We start from the raw sequence: 20,469 nt of genomic DNA on the forward strand, positions 1-20,469 counted from the left end.
CTGCTGTTGTGGTGCTGCTGTGGTGTGCAACACTTCCTTGTCCCTGTGCCCGTCTGTCTGCCAGGAGAGGCACAGAGACCACAGGCACTTGTCACAGATCAGCCACCAACCCTCCTCCAGGTGTGTGGACCAGATGTCTCCTGACAGGCTGTTTCTCTGTTGCAAGATGCTGGGTTTTTGAGGGATGAACATTTGGGATGGGGACGTACTGACACTTCAGCCATACAGGGCAATGAGGGGATGCCCTGGAGTGGGGGAGGCTCCATGCCAATGTTTTCGTGGCACTAAGAGCTCCTCTGCACCAGCAAATGTCGAGCACATGGACACCCATCCTTGTGCCTCCTTCATGGACACCCATCCCTGCAGCTCCTCTGCTGCAGCTGGCAGAGGCAGGGCCCTTACAAAAGGCGTGTAGAGCAGCTCTGTGTTGATCTGTCGTGACAGCACGTGCCAGCCTACACTGAACTGCCACACAGCTGGCAGACAGAGCCCAACACGCTCACCCCATGGCCCTGGCTGCCTCCTCCCCTGCCTGTGCCCCTGCCAGCCTTTCCTCCCAGAGCTGGCAGTCCCAGGCGTGTGTGGCAATACTTTGTAAAGGTGCATAAAAGGTCTCTACTCAGAAAAATGACTGTAACTTGTCTGTTTTTATTACATCTCTGCTTTGATAGCAGTGGCCCTGCTTTTCACCTTGCAGGCTCACATCCCAGCCAGGGTTAATTGTGTCCAAGTCTGGCTGCTTTGCGCAGTTACTGTCCCTGGTATTTGTCCAGAGGTCTCAACAAAACCTGTCACAGTGTGTTTCAGAAGAGTCTGTTGGGGTGCCCAGTGATGTCAGTGACCTGCAGCAGCTGGGACACACGGCTCCAGCCGTGGCTGCAGGGCTGTGTGCCGGGGTGGCCCTGCTCCGTGGGTGTTTAGTGCTCGGCTGGGTGGCTGCCATGGCAAACTGCTCTGCCCGGGGCTCACCCGCTGCTCACCCGTCCTCCTGCACTGCTGACCTGTGACTGAGGGGCAGCGGGGACAGGCGCCCACTCCACTGACCCACCCAGGCCCAGGGCTGCTTCCTGTGCTTCTCCATCACATCCAGGAGCTGGAAATCGGAAGGTTATTCAAAGCCATGCTGAAATAACAATGGTCAGGTAGTAACTGGGGAGAAAAACCAACCCAGCCAGAAGTTCTCAGAGTCATAAATCTTCCTCCAGCTCTGGCCATCCAGGGAAGGTGCAGGGATGACATCTGGCCAGGGCTCTCCCTGGCACTGTGCCTGTCCCAGCTCTGCCACCACAGCCCCTTGTACCCTGTTCCAGAGACTCTGCATGGACTTTGCTGTGTGTCCCCAGATCTGCTGTGCCAGGGAAGTCCTTGGTCCCCACTGAGACCCGAGTGCTGTGCTGAGGTCATTGTCCTGCCCTCGCTCCGCCACACTTCCAGCTTCTGCTCTTGGCCTTCAGCTCGTTTCCCTCTCTGCAGCTCAAAGTCCCTCACTGGCACCATGAGCCAAAGGTAGTGCTATTTTCCCGTCTTTGCCAAAAGGTGAGTTGAGGGATGCCAGGGATGCCGAGCAAGTCGGAGTATGAACAGGTCGAGGTCAGGCGAGTGCCTGAGGCAGGCAGGGCTGTAAGGACAAATCCTGGCAGAGCAGCAGCTGCTGGTGAGAATTGTGTGCAGGAATGGAAAAATTAAGCAGATTTCTGCAACTGCCAAGCCTGATTGTTAACTCCCCTGTGAGCACAAGGCACAGCGAGAGCCTGGGGCTCTGCTCGGAGGGATTTGTGTTACTCGCACCTAAACCACAGGTCACATGGGGGCCCTTCCGCTCTCGCACTTCGGGGTGGTGGCAGCCCCGGCCGTGGCACAGCGCTCGCCCTGAGCCCCGAGCCCCTGCCCATGGCCCTGCGGCGGCTCCTGCAGCACAACCTGAGCGCCGGCCCCGCGGGCGGGGAGCAGGCGCTGCCCATGGACGGCAGGAGGATGCAGCACTTGGCCAGCACGGTGGCGACGCTGCCCCGCGGGCGCAAACAGGTACGGGCTGGGCGCGGGGCAGAGCCGACACGGCCCGGTGTGCCCCGGCTCGGTGTGCCCCGGCCTTGGGGGGCCCGGTGTGCCCCGGTTCGGTGTGCCCCGGCTCGCCCGGTGTGCCCCGGCTCGGTGTGCCCCGGCCTTGGGGGGCCCGGTGTGCCCCGGTTCGGTGTGCCCCGGCTCGCCCGGTGTGCCCCGGTTCGGTGTGCCCGGCCCGGTGTGCCCCGGCTCGGTGTGCCCGGCCCGGTGTCCCCCGGTTCGGTGTGCCCGGCCCGGTGTGCCCCGGTTCGGTGTGCCCCGGCTCGGTGTGCCCCGGTTCGGTGTGCCCCGGCTCGGTGTGCCCCGGCTCGCCGGTGTGCCCCGGCTCGGCCCGTGTGCCCCGGCTCGGTGTGCCCCGGCTCGGTGTGCCCCGGCTCGGTGTGCCCCGGCTCGGTGTGCCCGGCCCGGTGTGCCCCGGTTCGGTGTGCCCGGCTCGGTGTGCCCCGGCTCGGTGTGCCCGGCTCGGTGTGCCCCGGCTCGGTGTGCCCCCGGTTCCCCGGTGTGCCCCGGCTCGCCCGGTGTGCCCCGGCTCGCTCGGTGTGCCCCGGTTCGGTGTGCCCGGCCCGGTGTGCCCCGACTCGCCCGGTGTGCCCCGGCCCGGTGTGCCCGGCTCCAGGACGGCCCCTCAGGCTCTCCGTGGTTTGGGCTGCCGGAAGGGTGACCGCCGGGTGCCCTTAGCGGGCTGGTTCTGGGGATGGCAGGGGATCTTGGCGGCACTGGCGGTGTGGGAAGCTCTGGAGGAGCCAGAGACGGCCATCCTGCCTGCGGGGCTGGGGCTGTGAGGGGCGGTGGTAGCTGAGATCCGGCCCCGGCTGAGCTCCCCTCCATTTCCAGCCGTGTTGGGAGCCAGGAAGGGTTTGTGCTGTCTGGGTGCTCCTTTGAACGTGCATTTGCCTCGGTCAAGTGGCCTGGCCGCCCTCTGCGTGCGACGCTGACAGAAAGCGCCCACCATGTGCCATTTCCATCTGGATTTGGGAGTGTTTCTCTACAACTGCTGGGGCTGTCTCTGCCTCTGGGCTTTTCCCCCAGAGCAGCGCAGTGCTGCTGCTGGCCACGGGATTCCCACAGAACTGTCTTGCTGTGGCCGTAAGTCGTTGGCTGAGCAGTTCCAGCTCTGAACTATTTGTCTGACATGAAAAAGCCTGAACAGAAAGTGTGAGGCATGATAGTGTGAAAGTATAACCAGAAAAATCGTGTGCAACATCTGTGCACTGAAGGCTTTGCTTTGTTCAGCCACGGAAGGGCACTTAACCTTTTCTTGGTACATGTGTTAGGGGACGAGGGAAAGCCAGAGCCGGTCCTGGCAGCGCTGCTGCCGGGTGGCACCGGCTCCTGCGGCTGCGGTGGAGCCCTCGGTGTGCGGCGGTGGCCGCTGGCAGGGACAGGCTGGAGGGGATAGGCTGGAGGTGTCGGCTGCGATGTGGCTGCGACTGGTAAAGCTGAGTTACATCAGGGCCAAGGACACGCTGCAGGGACCGTCCCCAGAGCTGGGGTCCTTTGCCCAGGTGTGGCCCTGCTGTCAAGCCCTCTCATCTTCTCCCAGATGGGTGATACATGGCCTGTCTCTCCTCCCCTTGTCCCTCAACAAGTAAATGCATGTCTGTGAAGTTGCTGTTTCTGTAGGAGGTCATGCTGTGGCACCATTTTGTCCTGCTGAACCTGTATTGATTACAAACATCTCACTGATAATGGAACTCCTTACTCATGGTTCACTTTTTGGGGAAGAATCCATGTTTAACACTGATCCTAGCTCTTCCCAGAGACCTCTACAGGCACAGCTGTCCCTAGACTGAAGCAGGGGTCCTGGGTGCCTGTGCCTGGCTGGGAGATGCTGTGCAGACACTGCAGAGCTCTCTGTCTGCACTCCAGGAGAGGCACAACCTCTCCTGGCATGGTTCAGTTTATAAATGCCCACAGATTTTTAGAGGAAAGGGACAAAAGTGAGATGAGCTCTTGGCACAACAGAGATGTGATTTGTGCTCTGAGCTCGCCACCAGCATCTGACAGGAGGATTCGACCTCCAGGTGCTTTTCCTCCTGGTTGGAAAGTTCAAGCTCTCTTTTGACCAAGGCAGAGGCTGCGTTGGTGTGAGGCGCTGGTGGGATGCCACCAGCTGGTTTTAGTTCTTCTCTAAACCGCTGGTTTTATCTGTGTGCCTTGAAGAACCACAAACATACTGACCCCTTTCCTTTCCTGTTTCTGGTCACAGCTTGCCTTAGCCAGATCCAGCTCCTCGGGCGACTCCTCCAAGCCTCAAAGGTACGATTCTATGATTCTAAGATTCTATGATTCTAAGATTCTTTGATTCTAGAGTCACTGTCTTATTCTGCATGAAACGTGTGTCCCGGGAATTTTGCCAGCCCAGGTGGGATGGGGGTGCGAGGCAGAGAGTGGTACCCAGCACCTGGGACGTGCAGGTGCAGTTGTGACCTTTGGCTTGAGCAAGGGAAGAGGCAGCAGTGCCAGGGTGACACCCTGCAGGCACAGGGAGGGGTGATGGTGGGGACACCACTGTTCTGGGTGGAAATGCAGGCCCACAGAGCACAGCCCCCCTTGTTCACGTGGAATTCTGTGTGTTCCTCATGCAGGCACCTCGTTGCTATATTGAAAGAAGATAAAGAGACGTTTGGGTTTGAAATCCAGGTAAGACTTTAATGACAAGTTGATTCCTTAAAAACAAAATGTGGTGCAGAGTCTGAAGTGTCATATCCTCAAAATGAGGTTAAGGCCAGCGGGAGCAGAGGAAGGCATCTGTCAGAGCTGTGAAATTTGAAGAGCTTGCAGCACTCATACAACACAGGGATGCTTTTCTGAGGATTTTTTCATAGTGAAGGTCACAGATGAAAATTTTTGGCCTTCTCACAAGTCAGAGTGTTGAATGTAGGAGAAATCCCGTCCAAATCCAAATAAGAGGCAATGACAGTGTCTTCTTACCTCCATAAGTGAATATTTTTTTGAGAATTGTGTATGAGAATATTTTCATATAAAATGAGAGATCAAAAAACTCTCTTAAAAATTACCTTACATTGGCTTCTTGCTACCTCCTTTAATATGCACAGAGAGGTATGTACTTTTGAAGAAGATATTGATATATTTTTCAATAAATAACTGCTAAGCATGACTTTTGGGGCAGAAGCTAAATCATACAGGAAGAGATTCTGTTTGGTGTAGAAGTCAGTAAGTCATCAAGTAGGAGAACCAGAATGTTACCAGGAGTACTGCTAGTGGGAGATTTTATGTTTGTGGGTTTTTGTGAGAAAGGTAACTCCTAATCAGCAGGTCTGCTAAAATCCTGGCTACAGTTAAAAAATGATCCCAGGAATAAAGGGACATAGTTTGGGAGCAGGGGGATCTGCCTGCCAGCAGCAGGGCACTTTCAAAATGCTTTCCTCTCTTTGCACACAAAGGGAAAGCAGTATTTTCTGTGAAATTAGTGTATTAGGAAAAGCTTAACTTTGCCCGTTTTGGGTCTGTGACTAATGAGGGGGTCAGCGCTCAGCTCATGAACAGAGGAGAGCTTTCAGAAGGGAGGATAATTGAGTCAATTATTGGGCTTTTGTGTAAATTGTCAGGGCAGATTTTCATTGTACGTGACATTCTGATTAAAAATAATTGTTCTTGGCACATTTTCTTCCTGAACGTACATTCAGCGTGAGCACTTCATAGAGAGTCTGGGCTGCAGAAAGGCAGCATCTGTCAGATACTGAGGGTGTTTAGAAGCTGTAGTTTCATTGCTATGAGATAAATTTAAGGAAAGCAGAATAAGGTGATGTGAAACTTTAGGTCTACATCTGCAGGGAGCTCATGCTTCACTCGTCACTCTTAGTTTAACCAGGAATTTTACTGCGAGTCCAAAGGCTGGAATCACTGCACTGGGGGGATTTGGCCAGATGAGCTCTGAACTCCCCTGGCCTCCATCATGTTGTTCCACACTGGATGAGAAATTTGGGAACCCAATGTGAGCTCTTCTCTCTGCGTTAGAAGTGGCAGTCACAGGTTTCCAGGAAGCTCAGGCTCAGTGCTGAAGGCAGATGTGGTATTTGCATGTCACCAGAAAACATTTCCTGCTGTCGCAGGATCCGGACAGGCTGCGGCACCGGATTTTGCATTTTTCTAAATTCATGTCAGCACCTAGAACCACACGAGGGATTTAGAGTAATTAGAGTTACTTAATGTTTAGTTGAATGTGTAAGGCAAGAATAAAAAGCACTTTTAGGAGTGTGAGGATGTGTGTGGATGATGACTTTCAGAGGCCAGAAGAGCAAAAGTAGGTTCAAATCTTCTCTCTTTTCAGTTCCCATACAAACGGAGCTCTCTGTAGCAGCAGCTGACTCCACACAACATTCCCAATGAGTAGGAGCCAATCCCTTGAAAAGCCTCAGTCCCATCCTGCCATGTTCCCCTGGGAATATGAGGCATCCTTCCAGAAAGGCATTCCCACCTATGCTGACACATTCTTGGTTGAAGTTGCAGCGTTTTTAATACTGAATAACCAGCTTGCTTTAAAACTTGTTTGTTTTGCTTTTTTTTTTCCTCCAAACCCAATATACAGGCACCTGTCAGGTGTCTGCTGTTTTCTGCTGTACAAATTAATTTTAATTGTTGGGTTATAGCATTTTGGGGTTCTCACTTGCACGTAACATACTCTGCTCGTCACAGCCTTCTCATTGAAAAAGTACTGAATTTTAAATGATTTTCATGGCTCCAGGATTGGTAACTCTGTCCCTTTGGTGTTAACAGACTATTAGGTTTCCACACCAAAATGATTTCTCCCTGGAGGTGTGCACTTGCGTCTGCAGAATCCAAGAGGAAAGCCCTGCCCATCTCTCTGGCCTTCAGACTGGTAACTATCCGTGGGTTTTCCTGATGTGGGAGGCCTCATCCTCCCTTCTGCCTGTTGCTGTTCCTGAGCAGCAGGTGGAAGGTGTGCACAGCTGCTCGTGCTCACTTTGGCCTCTGTGTCTCCTACAGGTGACATCCTCACCAGCATCAACGGCGTGAACACCGAGGGGTTTGGTCACAAGCAAATAGTGGACTTGATAAAGTCTTCAGGGAACTATCTGAGGTGGGTGTTTCTCCTTCAGACGGGGTTTGGCCTGATATCATCTCCCGCTGAAGGCAGGATCGTGTTGTCCCCCAGCCCTGCGCTGTCTGAGAGGCAGAAATCCCTCTGGGTAGAGCCTCTGTGCTTCAGGGCCAGCATCACCTGTTCCCACAGGTTAGAGACTGTCAATGGGGCCTTGTTCCTGAGGAAAATGGAGCTGGAGGCCAAACTGCAGGCACTCAAGGTAATATGATTGATTAGTTATTCCACTGTCAAATGGAGAGGGCTCTGTGGGTTCCCTGCTGATGGGGGCAGGCGGGTGTCCGTGGGACTGGGGTCCTGGCAAGGGCTGACACCTGTGGGTTCCCTGCTGCCAGCACCCCCAGCCGCCCCAGCACTGGTCCCTCTGATAATATTTTTCGGAAATGGGGAATAGAGAAGAAATGTGGTCACAATCTCAGGACTGCCCAGGTGAGCTTAGGCTGGTCAGTTTGGGTGTAGGAATGTCCAGCTCCACAGGGTTCATTGGATTGGTGGGGAGGTGCCTCCTGTGGCTGTCCCCAGGCACAGCCTCACCTCTTTGGTGGGTGTTGTTAATCAGCTCTGCAGTGGTTTATTTTACCCCAAGAGCTGGCCTGCAGCAGAGGGAAAGGAACGTTGCTGGGTGTTGGAAGGCCTGTGGCACTGGGGGGCTGTAAGGATTTCCAGGTGGTGTGTTCCCAGTGCAGCCATTCCCACACCACGCTGTGAGGCCCGGGGAGGAGGAGTGGGGTGCCTGTTCCTGGTGGGTGGTCCAGGGCTGGGCAGAGCTGCAGAGGAGTGCTGGCACTGCCACAGCTGGGTGATGGTGGGCTGCATGCTCTCCGGGCTGCATGCTCTCCGGGTTTCAGGCTGCTCCTTTCCAAATCAGACGTGGCCAGTGCTTTGGCCAGAGCACCCTCGGGCATGAGCACACTCGTGTTTTCTGGAAGAAATTTGCTAAACTCTGTGAAAACTGTCTGAGTAAAAGTGGGACACACAAATGTTTCCTGACCTGCACTTCTTAGAGTGTTTTCTGTTCAAGTGCTCTGTGCTTCCGTGAAGTGACAGAGCCTCTTCCGTCTCCTCCGCAGCAGGCGCTGCACCAGCGATGGGGGGAGCTGCGGGCGCTGCTGGCGCGGGAGCGGCTCTTGCTGCACGGTACGTGTGGGGACCGCAGCCGGCCCCGAAAGCACTTCTGCAATCTCACTGTCATTTGCTTCCTTTTCCCCTCTTAATGAAGGCAAGGGGCTGGCCCAGGGAACGCTTTTGTCCCGAGAGTAATGAGCTTGGCTGCTGCTTGACCAATGCACACCAAGGGCTCTTTGCATCAGCCCTAGGATATGAGTTTATGTGGGTGGTAAAATTTTTTCCATTCTTACTTCGGTCTTAGCAGGGAAGAGGCTGGTTTGGGTTTTTTTATGGACTGCCCAGGCACCAGGGTGCAGGGACCACCCCACAGCCAAGAGCACCTTCCCACGTGGAAAGAGGCTGCTCCCTGTGCCAAGGGGCTGGGCAGGATCCTTCCCTGTGCCCAGAACAGACGTCCTGCTCCTGGTGATGAGCAGCCGGTGACTAACACTCCTCTCTGGCTCGTGCTTCCAGGGGAGGTGAACGACAACACTCAGCTGGGCACGCTGGAGCTGGAAGAGCCCAGCTCGTGTGGTGGCTGCAGCTCACCAGCACCCTTCTTCCCAAGCGAGCCCCGCTTCTCCAGCGAGAGCAGCTCCCGCAGCCGGCTGAGCTCCATGACGGTGGGCAGCGAGGACAGCTTCTACCAGGGCAGCGCCTTCGAGGACTCGGCTGCAGAGAGCCTGAGCCGCCAGTCCAGCATGGATGATGATTGTGTCTTCCCCAGGGATGGGGATGGAGCTGCTGGGAGGAGCTCGCTGCGCAGGAACCGCAGCATCAGCCTGGCCAGCAGCGGGTCCATGTCCCCACTCTGGGAGAGCTGCAGCTACTCCAGCAGTTTTGGGACCCTCCCACGGAAAAGCAGGAGAGCCAGTGTTCGAAAGCATCTTTTGAAATTCATTCCAGGCTTTCACCGGGCAGTGGAAGAGGAAGAAAGTCGGGTCTGATGTCACACGTGAGCCCTTCGATGCGTGGGCTCCGCATGTGGGGCTGGGGCTGCCGCTGGCTGGGGCACACCGTGGGTGCAGCGCGGTGGCACGACAGGGCACGCCCCCAGACAACAGCACTGATGGGATTCACACAGCTCTGGCGTTTTAATTATTTTCATTTTTAATCAGAGCACGCTGCGGACCTCTTCATTAATGTGAAAAATGAGTGACTCCAAAATGTGAAGAACCTTTGCAGAACTTCCTCAGCGAACTTTACTGTTAATAACAGTTTTTAATTGAATGCGAAATTGATAGCTATTTATTTCCTGTTACCGGAGTCGGTGTCTTCCAAAGGTCTTTAATAAAATGAGTGCTTCTACTAAAACCAGTGACAGAATCCTGTTGGGAAGAGGACGGAGCCTGGAGCGAATGGCAGAGAGACCCTGGGCAGGGATGTTCTGGGATGACAGGTTTAGTGTCCTGGCAGCTGTTGTACAAACTGTGTGATAACCCAATACTGGTTTGATCTGAGCAGCTGCAGTCTCTGCCAGCTGCTGATTTTCCATGTCTTGCCAGGCTGTCTCATTCCAGGGGATTTGGAGTGGAAAGGACCCTCCTGAGCAGGCACATGCCCCCAGACTCTTCTGCAGAGCCAGTGCCGGGGAAGACAGTGGTGTCTGTGGTGCTGCCCAGAGCATCTGTGTGTGCCCAGCAGATCTGACCTCTCTAAGGCAAAGAGAAAAAAAGGCAGAGGGTTGTCCTGCAGGGATGAGCATGATTGCTCTGTGCAGGCAGGTTGGTGGCATTCAGGGCCTCCCCTGGCATGCTGTGCTGGGGACCCTGTCCCCCAGTGCCCCAGGGGTGCAGGAGCTGCCCCTTCGTCCCACTGCTCTCAGCACTCCACACCTGCTCACATTTCTCCAGAAGTGGAGGCTTCAGGCAGTAAGGATGCCATGAGAGCATGTGTGAAGTGGGGTTTAATAACTATGGGCACAGATGTGAGGAAAAAGAGAGATTTTTCGCTCCCTCTCAGTACACAGAAACAGGCTGTTTGTTCAGCCTGAGCAGCCTAATGATGTTTTTTCAAATACAACTGGAAGCATTTTAAATATAATTCAAAGACCTTGTGTGACTCATTCTCCTGTTGCCTGTGCAGCTGTACCCTCGGGTACTGCCATTCCAGGGTATTCTGGGCTTGAGAGGGACCACAGGCTAAATCCAATAGCTTCCCTCTGAGATGAGCTCCAAACAAAAGCAATCTGTTCCCAAAACTTCTCTGATTCATGGACATTGCTAAGGCAGAAGAGTCAGTACCGGCCTCTGTAATTTCTGTGGAAAGGATTAAGTAGCTGGAAATATGTCAGGTCTCTGGGAGAGCTGGAGGGCACTCAGAGGAGCTGGAGGGAAGTCAGGGGAGCTGGAGGACGATCAGGAGAGGAGCTTTTTGTACATGAGGGTGATGTCCTGTCCTTGCTGCTGCACCGAGTGCCTGCAGTTCAGCCTGGGAGCTCCTCTGCTCTGGGTCCAGCCCCAGCCCCTGGAGGGAGGGGGGTTCTGCTCCAACACCCCCATGGTGTTGAAGCCCATCCCCAGTCCAGGCTGGGGCATTTCAGGTGCTGCTCTGGGCTCTGGAGCTCGTCACTAGACACCAAGCTTTTGCCCATGATTTGCTATCTCAAAATAGGTTTCTACTTTTCATTGCCAGTAGCACCAGCTGGAGGGAGAAATAAAAATCAGAGATTGGTTCTCATTGGCCAAAATGTTGAGTTAAAGGCAGATTAGGGGTGTCCAAAAGGAACTGGGGGCAGAAAAAACTGAACATCTGTTGAGAGTTGTAGTGCCTAAAGGGAATGGGCGGCCCCAGCACTGAGAAAGGGACTCTAATTTATTGCAGCTTTACAGGCCAAAGCTGTGATTCCTTCGGTATGAAAGGTTAATTTGCCACACTCTGGGATATAGGCACTTACTGTGAGCATGGAAAGGCTGGAGGAGCCTGAACACCCAGCAGGCTCAAGACAGACAGAACAAGTGATGTGGTCCCAGCAGGGTGAGAGCACGCTTTGGGTGCTATGAAATGACAACATGACACGTTCACAGCCAGGATCACAAACAGGATGTGGGTGACAAGCATTGAGCTCTGCTGTGCCCCAGCCTGTGGGGGAGGAAGGAGCTCACAGGACAGCCAAAGTGCTCAGAAAGCAAAGCAGCTGCTACAGCTTTTTGAAATGGCATTTCTCCTTGCAGAGAGCACTTTGGGTGGATCCTGCTCTGCCTCCCGGGAGCGGGGCAGGAGGAGGGTGGGTGTACAGGCGGCACGGGACAGTGACACCAGGGGTTTGGGTTCGGCTCCGGGTGCTCTGGACCTCCAGCAGCAGAGGTGTTCTCACTGATGACGGGGGCACTGCAGGGACTGGAGAGTTCCCAGCAGCCAGTGGAACCTTTTCTCAGCTTATCCCCCAGGGGCTGAGGGGGTAACACAAGTTTACTGCAGAGGAAAGTGCAGCTGGTCTTCGAAGAATGCAATTTGATTTTAAATGGAACATTTTAATTAATTTGATGAATGCTACAGAGCCTGACCTTCGGAGGGGACTTAACTGTTCAACGGGGTCCTACCCAGTGCCCAGACCCTCCCACCAGGTCCTCGCTCCCTCCTGCTGTTCTGCTGAGCTGGTTCCTGCAGCCACACCCAGCACTTCCTTTCCCACGCGGGCCGTGTTCCCCTGTGGCAGCCGCTGGTCACACCCAGCTCTGATCTCTGAGCAGAAGATGGCACTCGTGGTTATCGCGGGCCTGCCAGTCCTGCAAGGCAAAGGGGACTCACACTTATCCACAGACAGAGCCAGCAGCGAGTCCCGGTGCTCCTGGCATGGACCAGCTGCTGTTAGTGGTGTCACATCCAGCTGTGGCTGTGCCACACCAGATTGGAAAGAAGAAAGCTTTTTCATTTTTAAAAGCTTGAAGAGGCAGAAATCCACCCCACTGGGTTTGTGCAGAAGGAATGTTTCCCTGCCTTGAGAGGCAGCTTTGCCCAGTGTTTACAAACAGCTGCCTGTGGTGGGAAGAACCCACAGCTGCCTTTTCCATCTGCAATCCTGCGGGGTGCTGTGGCAACCCAAATGGTTCTGTGACTCTCTGATAATAGAAAGGAACTTCCTCCTCTCCAGCCACCAGACCTTGCTGGGTACTCAGCCTCTCCTCCTGAGGGCACCAGTTGCTGCACGGTCAACTCACTTTCAAACCTTATCATTCATTTTTTTTGGACAGAGTTTTCCAGCGAAGGATGGATTTTATAAATCAATTAAACCAAACTCATTTCAAAACAATAATGAAAACTTGTTGATTTAAAGACACGAACTCAAGAGATGAATAGAAGCAGTGGAAAGGCTTTGGATCCATTTCTAATCAGGGGCTGAACTCCCCAAGAGGATTTCCAAACCCTAAAGCCCAAAGATACCAGAAGTGTTGTATTGTACAAACACAGAATGTCATTCACAGCAGGAGATTACATCCTTATGTAAACCTGGCTTTGGGCAGCAGGGTTGAGACAAGTTCAGCTGCGGTCAGAAATGCCCCAGTGCTGCTCCACTGATTCTCCAGCTTCCCTCTGCAAAACACTGTACTCTGGATCCTGCCAGCCTTAGGTCTGACTGAGAGCTACTGAGAGAATCATGGAATGTCTTGGGTTGGAAGGGACCTTAAAGCTCATCCTGTTCCACCCCCTGCCATGGGCAGGGACACCTTCCACTATTCCAGGTTGCTCCAAGCCCCATCCAACCTGGCCTGGGACACTGCCAGGGCTCCAGAGGCAGCCACAGCCCCTCTGAGCAGTGCTGGCTGTCCAGGGCCTGTGGCCAGGCACAGGTGGACAGTGTGGCACCACGCTGTGTGCAGGGCCTGTGCCCTTCCCACTGCCCGGGCTGCTCCCCACAGGGCAAAATGTGCCCATTGAGCCCCCACAGCATGGCGAGGTCCATCCACGGCGGGGTCCATCCACGGCAGGGTCCATCCTTGGCAAGGTCCATCCTCGGTGAGGTTCATCCTTGGGAAGGTCCATCCAGGGCGAGGTTCATCCTCAGTGAGGTCCATCTATGGTGAGGTCCATCCATGGCAGGGTCCATCCTCAGCAAGGTCCACCCCCGGCAGGGTCCATCCTCAGCAAGGTCCATCCCCGGCAAGGTCCATCCACGTTGAGGTCCATCCCCGGCAGGGTCCATCCTTGGCAAGGTCCATCCCCGGCAGGGTCCATCCCCGGCAGGGTCCATCCTTGGCAAGGTCCATCCACGTCGAGGTCCATCCCCGGCAGGGTCCATCCCCGGCAGGGTCCATCCTTGGCAAGGTCCATCCACGTCGAGGTCCATCCCCGGCAGGGTCCATCCTTGGCAAGGTCCATCCACGTCGAGGTCCATCCCGGCAGGGTCCATCCACGGCGAGGTTCAACCCCGGCAGGGTCCATCCACGGCGAGGTTCAACCCCGGCAGGGTCCATCCACGGCGAGGTTCAACCCCGGCAGGGTCCATCCACGGCGAGGTCCATCCCCGGCAGGGTCCATCCACGGCGAGGTTCAACCCCGGCAGGATTCCCGGCACAAACCCGATGGGGAATGTTAAGCGGGTTAGGTGGCAGGCGCTGGGGAAGGTGGTCACCCTCCGGGGATTAGGGGTCAGAACAATGGCCGTGCCTGTGTCCAGCGGGGACACAAAGGGCCGTTGTGCCCGGAGCACAAACTCCCGTTTATTGCCGCGGGGCTGACATGCCCACAGCCCCGCTCTCCAGGCCAGCACAAAAGCTTCCTTGCTTCAGATTGTTTGTTTATGTAAATTATAATGGTGCATTTAATTATGCAACGGGCAGAGCCTTGGCGACAAGGGAGGTGCTGATTGGGCTGGCAAGCCCTGGGCACAGCGGATGGTGCGGCCGCGGGCTCGGCAGAGGAGACGCGCCAGGACCGCTCTCGCAGGGGACCAGACCCCGGGGCGAAGGGGTGACGAGGAGCTCCCCACCCCGGGGCAGGAGCGAGGCCCCGGAGGAGCAGGGCCCCAGTCGGAGAGCACGGGACGGCACGGCACGGTCCGGCCCTCAGCATGACGGAAGAAATCCCTGCAGCACCCACCATGCCGGCGTGCAACGGGAGCGTTCCCCCGGAGCACGGCCCGCGCCCCGTCATCGGTGGCATCGATGAAATTGCAAAATCTGTTGGGACAGTCCCGTACGCAAATGCGGAAACGAGCCCTGACACTTCACCTGAAAAGGAAAATCTGGAGGAAAATAGAAATTCATTGGGAGAGGACATCACTCCTGGGAATTTTGCTGGAGAGAAGCGGTGCCAAGGTATCGTACGGGGCTGCCTGTCTCTAAGTGCTGGGAGAGAAAAGTTCTGTTCTATCTATAGCCTGATGAATAGCGGGATGTGCTGCGCGTGTTAGTCAAAATTCCTAATCTGTGGTAGCTGTAACAGTGACTTGGAGTAATTCAGAGTCTGGGTCACATTTGATGGATGCAATGAACAGTTCATAACTAAAGAAACGAGCAATTCTAAATCTGCTCTGAAAATCTGCCGATCTGCAGCCATTAAAACCTGATTGTCATCACTAATTGCTCCATCAGCCCATGTCTTGTGCTTTGTGTTTCCCAAAGAAAAGCGAGCGGAGAACAATGGGACACTACAGCAGGGACCAGCGGATATCCAGGACACAGGGACCAATGGCCAGGGATCAGGGGAAGGTAATGCAAAATGCCATCTGATGCGGGGTTTCCCTGATGTGTAGCAAAGACACGATGGATGCTGGATGTAGGTGGTTATTATCTTTTTAATTGGGTCAGACCCTTCTATTCCAGAGAGCAGTGACTCATTTCTCATCTGTGAGTTGCTGCACCTTAGAAACCACGGCTGGTATCTTCCCTCCAGAGGTTTTACGAATCTCCTCGACCTTGGGGTATTCAAGCTTTGTGGGGTCTTCAGCCAGGAGGTCCCCAACAGCCTCATGAGGTTGGGAGATACTCTGTCTTCTGCTCCATGCTCAGAGGAGAACCTTGTGAGGCTGCTGGTGGTCACAAAACCCAAATTCTTTTCCTGCCTGATTCACCAAGTGTTGAATCCCCCAATAACCAACTACCCACAAAAAATTGCTCCCCTAAACACCTGCTACTGGGTCTGCTCTGCTCGTTTCTGGGTGAAAATGGTAGAAATGGACCCTCAGCCATCTCCTGTGGGTGAGCAGGGCTGCAGGGGGGTCACTGCCCATCCTGGTCAGGAGTTACAAATACACTGAGTATATGCATAAATGAACATACTTAATTCACTATGCAAACTGCAGCCACTCCTCCAAAAGGAGGAGTATTTTATGGAGAGTTACCAAAGGAGTATTTTATATTATATTTATTGGAGTGTTACTAGAGGAGAACAGCCACACCTCTCCGAGGGGGCTCTAGGCATTACTCCTTTCCACATCTCCCACCCACAGGCTCCTCCCATCTCTGTGGCTTTGGCAGTGGTGGGACAAGGGTGGCTGGACCGGGAGCTGCTGGTGATGCTCTGCCCTGAGCTTTGAAGTGGGCTCTAAATGAGTCATGGGCTCAGCCCTGGAAGCAAAACCTGCTTCCATTAACAAAAGGAAAAATATCTGAACATTTGTCATGGGCAAATTAATATTTCATAGCAGCTGCCTAGGCTGTGAGGTGAATAGTGGTGGAGCTTTCCCACTTAGAGCTGACATCCATATTCCAGCTGTGCTGCTTTAGAAGCACACAATAAAACCTATTAAAGGATCTCTCATGGGCCCCCTGCACCCGCCCTGCAACCACAGCAGTTTATCTCGAAATTGCAGGCAGCTTTTTAGTACCCAACCAATTTAGTCTAATTAATACTCTGGACCCCACAGGCAAAACCTTGAATAGACCATTTGTTGCAACATTAAAGCATCATTAACCACAGAGACGTGCCAAACAGGGCAAATGGGAGATGGCCATCGCCGCCAGGGTGGCCACTGCTGAGGGAGGGACACGTCCCAGTGGGGCACAGCTGGGCACTGCATGCAGAATAGCTCCCTTCCCTTCCCTTCCCTTCCCTTCCCTTCCCTTCCCTTCCCTTCCCTTCCCTTCCCTTCCCTTCCCTTCCCTTCCCTTCCCTTCCCGGGAGTGGGAGTACAACGGGGGAGGCATTAGAAAGGGCAAGCAATGAGTTTGGGAGCGCAGGGAGTCTCTCCAGCGTGCCCCAGGCAGCCCCGGTGTTGGCGTCCAGCCTGGCCGTGCTCCCCCTGTCCCTGGGGTGGGGGATGTGGGGCAGGAGCGGGTGAGTGTCCCCGGAGCCCCTCTCACCCGCCGCGCCCGTGTCGCGCAGGGCCGGGGCGCTCTCCGGCGGCCGCTCCCGGCACGGAGACCCTGGCGGGCAGCGCCGACCCCACAGGGAACCCGGCCGGGGAGGAGGAGGAGGAAGAGGAGGAGGCAGAGGAGGAGGACACCGAAGAGGATGAAGTTCAGGTGATTGAAATCAAGAAGGAGAACAGCGAAGCGTCCCGCCTGCAGCAGAGAGACAGCGACAAGCAACCACCGCCCCCGGCCAGCCCCGGCTGCAACTCCCCGCTGGAGAAACGGGGGGAGCAGCCCGGCCTGGGAAAAAAGAATGACATCTCCAGACACAGCTATTCCAGATACAACACAATCTCCTACCGGAGGATCCGCAAAGGAAACACCAAGCAGCGGATCGATGAGTTTGAGTCCATGATGCACTTATGAACTGAGGGGAAGTGCCTAACACACCAAGCCTTTGCTCCAAGCTTGGTTTTATTTTGTTCCCCCAAGACGTGTCTCTTCACGCAACACAAGGTCACTGCTTTCCTTCTTTTTGTATATGATTTATAATACACTGTGAAAATTTAACATCTTGGCTTTGACAGGGGCAGAAGCGTCCATAGCGCAGGAAAATAAATAATCAGTTTGCTAAGTACATACCCATTTGATTTTAAGGTTATCCTCTTATTTTCTCTCCACCTTTACAAGCGTGTTGAGACCACAGGAAGGCTGGAGCTGGCTGGGGCTCCTCTGGCTGCCGACACGCACGTGGCCCAAGCCACCAGCCGTGCAGTAATGAGCTGGCAGTGTGGCAGTCGTGACACTGCCAGGGCAGGGGGAAAAAGGGACGACTGCTGGCACCCCCCTGCTCTGTTTTGCAGTCTGCCTGTCCTTGTGCCTGATGGTGCCCTGGCAGCCTCCCTCTGCCAGCACTGTCCGTGCCCACGTTGTGCTGCGGGGGTGGAGATGCACCGGCACCGCGGGCAGGCGCTGCTGGCTGGGAGCCGAAGGGGATGAGGGGGCACCGAGGCCCCTGTGCCCTCCCTGCCACCCCTCACTCGGGGTGTGATAGCACTGTGGGCTCAGGTGTGAGCAGTGGTGTCACCTGCCTGCCCACACCGGCCCTGCTGCCCCCCGTGTGAGCCGGACTGTGACCCAGGGTGCAGCCAGGCCACACCGGGCTCCTCTTCCCCTGCTGTCCCTCCTTGCTGGCAGCCCCAGCCCTGGTGCTGGGGTCCCCACCAGGCCGGGGGGCAGCTGTGGGCAGTGCTGCTGGTGCTGGCTGGCCACGGTGTCTGCCCTGCCAGCCCAGGGTGGCCTTGGGCCAGTTGTACCGGTGACCAGTGCCATCTCCAGAGACGCAGCAGGGTCTGGGCTGGCCCTGAGGGCAGCAGCTCAGCCGGCACCTCCATGCCTGTGCCTGCGTGCACATGGTGAGCCTGGCCACTGCCAGGAACACCTAATCTCCCAATGCCACCAGGTCAGACTCTTAGGTGTCTTCTTGATTTTCATGCTAAGTTTAGACACAAAATTTTAAAGATTATTTTGTCAAAACCAGGTGAGTTTTATCCATTATTTTTGTCTCACCTGGACATTACCCTTCTCCATTTTGAAAGACCTTTGTGTAACCACCATGCAGTGGTGGCAATCTTTTAAAAATGTTTTACATTCAGATTTGTCTAGAGTTGGGATTTAGCTTTGCAATTGTCACTCCAGAAAGCATCTGGGAAAGCTGAGAACAGCTGGCAAGGGAGAGGAGGTAAGGATGGAGTTATACAGTGGCCTCCTGCAGCCATAAGTGCCTTTTTAAGGATTAGTTTTACATCTCCAGCAGCACTGATTATCGCTTTGACTTTTCTTGTTCTACATAAAGGCAATTATTTACTGGCAACGTGAAAATAATACAGGGCAATTCTGCATTGTGCCAGCAGACACAGCCCTCATTGTGCCATTCACACTTGTTTATTTGCTCCTTGGCCTGGGGAAATTCTGAGCTTTGCTTGTACCAACTTATACTGTGGGTCTGTTCCTGCTGACAGCTGCTCTGGGGGTGGCACGTCCCTCTTGAAAACGTGGTTATGGTGATTCCAGCCAAGGCCACGCTGGACAGGGCTGGGAGCAACCTGGGATAGGGAAAGGTGTCCCTGCCCATGGCACGGGGGTGGAACAAGATGAGCTTTAAGGTCCCTTCCAACCCAAACCACTCTGATTGTATCAGTCTTTGTGACCACTCCCAGAGCTTTCGGTGGGAAAGGCTCCCCAGGGCTTCCGAGAGCCTTGGACTCGCTTTGTACCTCCCCTGCACAGCAGCGCCCGCTCAGCCCAGAGCAGCAGGGGCCTCTCCCCTTCGCGGGGAGCTGGAAAAGGAAGGGGCTGGGATGCTCGGGGCCCCCAAGAGCCCTTCCCGAGAGCCTCTCCCGAGAGCCCTTCCCACCTGGCCTGACCCGCCGGGAGGGTGTGGTGTGAACAGCAAGGGGTTCACAATGGGCAGGGATGGAGTGCTGGGCCTCTGGCCATCACTGTGGTCAGCGGGCCAGATGCGCATGGGGAGGAGCCGGGCACGGAGCTGCCCGCACGGCGTGTGAGGGCAAGGGACACGCAGATATCTGGGCCCTTGTCCGTGGAGCAGAGGCACTTTCAGGCAGATGCTGCCTAGGGCATGGCAACCACAGCCTGAAAATCCTTTCTGACAGCCGGCGAGTGAGAGGCGGAGCCCTGTGCAGAGAGTTGGTGCCAGGTGTCACGACACCTGCAGCAGCTGTGGCTGCAGCAACCAGCTCAGCAACTGCCCTTCCCTGCACCGAACGAGGAGCCAGCACGGCCAGAAATCAGGGGAATTGGCGCTTTGAAGGCTCTTCCTGCGGTGATGCTTTACGGTTCAACCTGGCTGTAACTCGGGAGGAGCCCCTAGAGAGGGTCCAGGTTGGTCAGATTTAACACACTGCGCTCAGAGGAAGCAGCTTCATCTATTATCATTTATTCCTTTTTTTTTTTTTTTTTTTAAATTATTTAACACCGGGGACATCAGGGGCTCCTGTCCCCATCCCATGCACAGGTTTTTCCACCCGTGGTGCCTGGCCCTGCTGCTCCCAAAGCTGCCCGGCCCCACGGAGCAATGCCCAGCCCGAGTGTCCGTGGGGAGGAGTGTCACGGGCGCCCAGCGCCACGGCTGCCGAGCCTGCCGGAAAAATGCTCTCGTTTCTGGAAGACTGGGCTGACTGGTGCCATCGGAATGTTCTCAGTATGGAGCAACAGCAGGGCCCCAGCTCACTGCCAGCGGCCCCCAGGCGCCCTCCAGTCTTTGAGCAAAGATCCAACAGGGAAGTGAGCATTTACACAAGCAGGGCAGCGGCACACGAGTGACAGGGCTGGCGATGGGATGTGACTGTGACATATGACCGCCTGGTGCCTGCTCGGTGACAAGTGATTGAATGTCAGCAAACAGAATTTGATGAAATTCATGCTCCTGATACGAGCTGACTGCCCAAACAACGTCTGTGTCATTTTTCTGATGGTGACTGCGGGCTAGCTGCGCTGAAGGAGGGAGAGAAAATCAGGAAGACAGTTGGAATAGGAGTCAACTGGGAAAATCTCTTGGGCCAATCAATATTTTGGCAGACTGAGCCTGTCAGATGCTGTCAGCACTGATCCACCCTGTCAGAGGTAGCATTATGCCAGGGCCTTCTGCAAACCCAAAGGAGAGGTCGGGGGGTGTGAGGCAGGACTGGGGCTCGGCTGTGCTCACCGGTGCCGTAAGCAGCGAGGGCCATGCTCAGCCCAGGTACGCCAAGGGCTTGTGCTGGAGCTGCCCCTCATCTCTGCAGGGGTACAGGGAGCAGCATCCCTCAGCAGGAATTCCCAATGGGAGCGGGGTAGAAACCCCGCTTGGTGTTACGTACTCTGGATCTCACAGCCCTGGCACACAGAATTTATTCTCCCATCAAATCCGTCCCATCGGTGACTGGTGATGGATTTTGGAGATGAAGAGTTTCACAGGAA

General features: G+C 55.1%; 2 protein-coding genes across 3 annotated transcripts; both read left to right on the forward strand.

Moving 5' to 3' along the window:
- Positions 1-657: 657 nt before the first annotated feature.
- Positions 658-9,568, forward strand: LOC104694233 (cytohesin 1 interacting protein). 2 transcript variants are annotated; one of them, XM_039555121.1, is made up of 8 exons: positions 658-2,025; positions 4,271-4,320; positions 4,650-4,704; positions 6,802-6,904; positions 7,033-7,126; positions 7,280-7,349; positions 8,221-8,284; positions 8,729-9,568. In XM_039555121.1, exons 1-8 carry the CDS (start codon positions 1,891-1,893, stop codon positions 9,199-9,201), a joined length of 1,044 nt encoding a protein of 347 aa, XP_039411055.1. In that variant the 5' UTR covers positions 658-1,890; the 3' UTR covers positions 9,202-9,568. The 2 variants fall into 2 exon arrangements, with proteins under 2 accessions (XP_039411055.1, XP_039411054.1); XM_039555120.1 differs by having other exon boundaries at positions 664-2,025; positions 8,218-8,284.
- Positions 9,569-14,039: 4,471 nt separating this feature from the next.
- ERMN (ermin) lies at positions 14,040-17,133 on the forward strand. The gene is made up of 3 exons (XM_039555537.1): positions 14,040-14,511; positions 14,818-14,904; positions 16,520-17,133. The coding sequence occupies exons 1-3, from the start codon at positions 14,265-14,267 to the stop codon at positions 16,912-16,914; spliced, it is 729 nt and encodes a 242-aa protein (XP_039411471.1). The 5' UTR covers positions 14,040-14,264; the 3' UTR covers positions 16,915-17,133.
- The last annotated feature ends 3,336 nt before the right edge of the window (positions 17,134-20,469 follow it).

This window comes from Corvus cornix, chromosome 7 (genome assembly GCF_000738735.6).
Source record: "Corvus cornix cornix isolate S_Up_H32 chromosome 7, ASM73873v5, whole genome shotgun sequence".
In the NCBI taxonomy this organism is placed as follows: domain Eukaryota; kingdom Metazoa; phylum Chordata; class Aves; order Passeriformes; family Corvidae; genus Corvus; species Corvus cornix.

What these genes read in the sequence shown, in the direction of transcription:
- LOC104694233 (XM_039555120.1), top strand. Translation starts at nt 1,891, where the DNA reads ATGGCCCTGCGGCGGCTCCTGCAGCACAACCTGAGCGCCGGCCCCGCG. An exon ending in GACTCCTCCAAGCCTCAAAG is followed by an intron (nt 4,321 to 4,649) that starts GTACGATTCTAT and finishes TTCCTCATGCAG; the next exon opens with GCACCTCGTTGCTATATTGA. An exon ending in CGTTTGGGTTTGAAATCCAG is followed by an intron (nt 4,705 to 6,801) that starts GTAAGACTTTAA and finishes TGGTGTTAACAG; the next exon opens with ACTATTAGGTTTCCACACCA.
- ERMN (XM_039555537.1), top strand. Translation starts at nt 14,265, where the DNA reads ATGACGGAAGAAATCCCTGCAGCACCCACCATGCCGGCGTGCAACGGG. An exon ending in TGGAGAGAAGCGGTGCCAAG is followed by an intron (nt 14,512 to 14,817) that starts GTATCGTACGGG and finishes TGTTTCCCAAAG; the next exon opens with AAAAGCGAGCGGAGAACAAT. An exon ending in TGGCCAGGGATCAGGGGAAG is followed by an intron (nt 14,905 to 16,519) that starts GTAATGCAAAAT and finishes CGTGTCGCGCAG; the next exon opens with GGCCGGGGCGCTCTCCGGCG.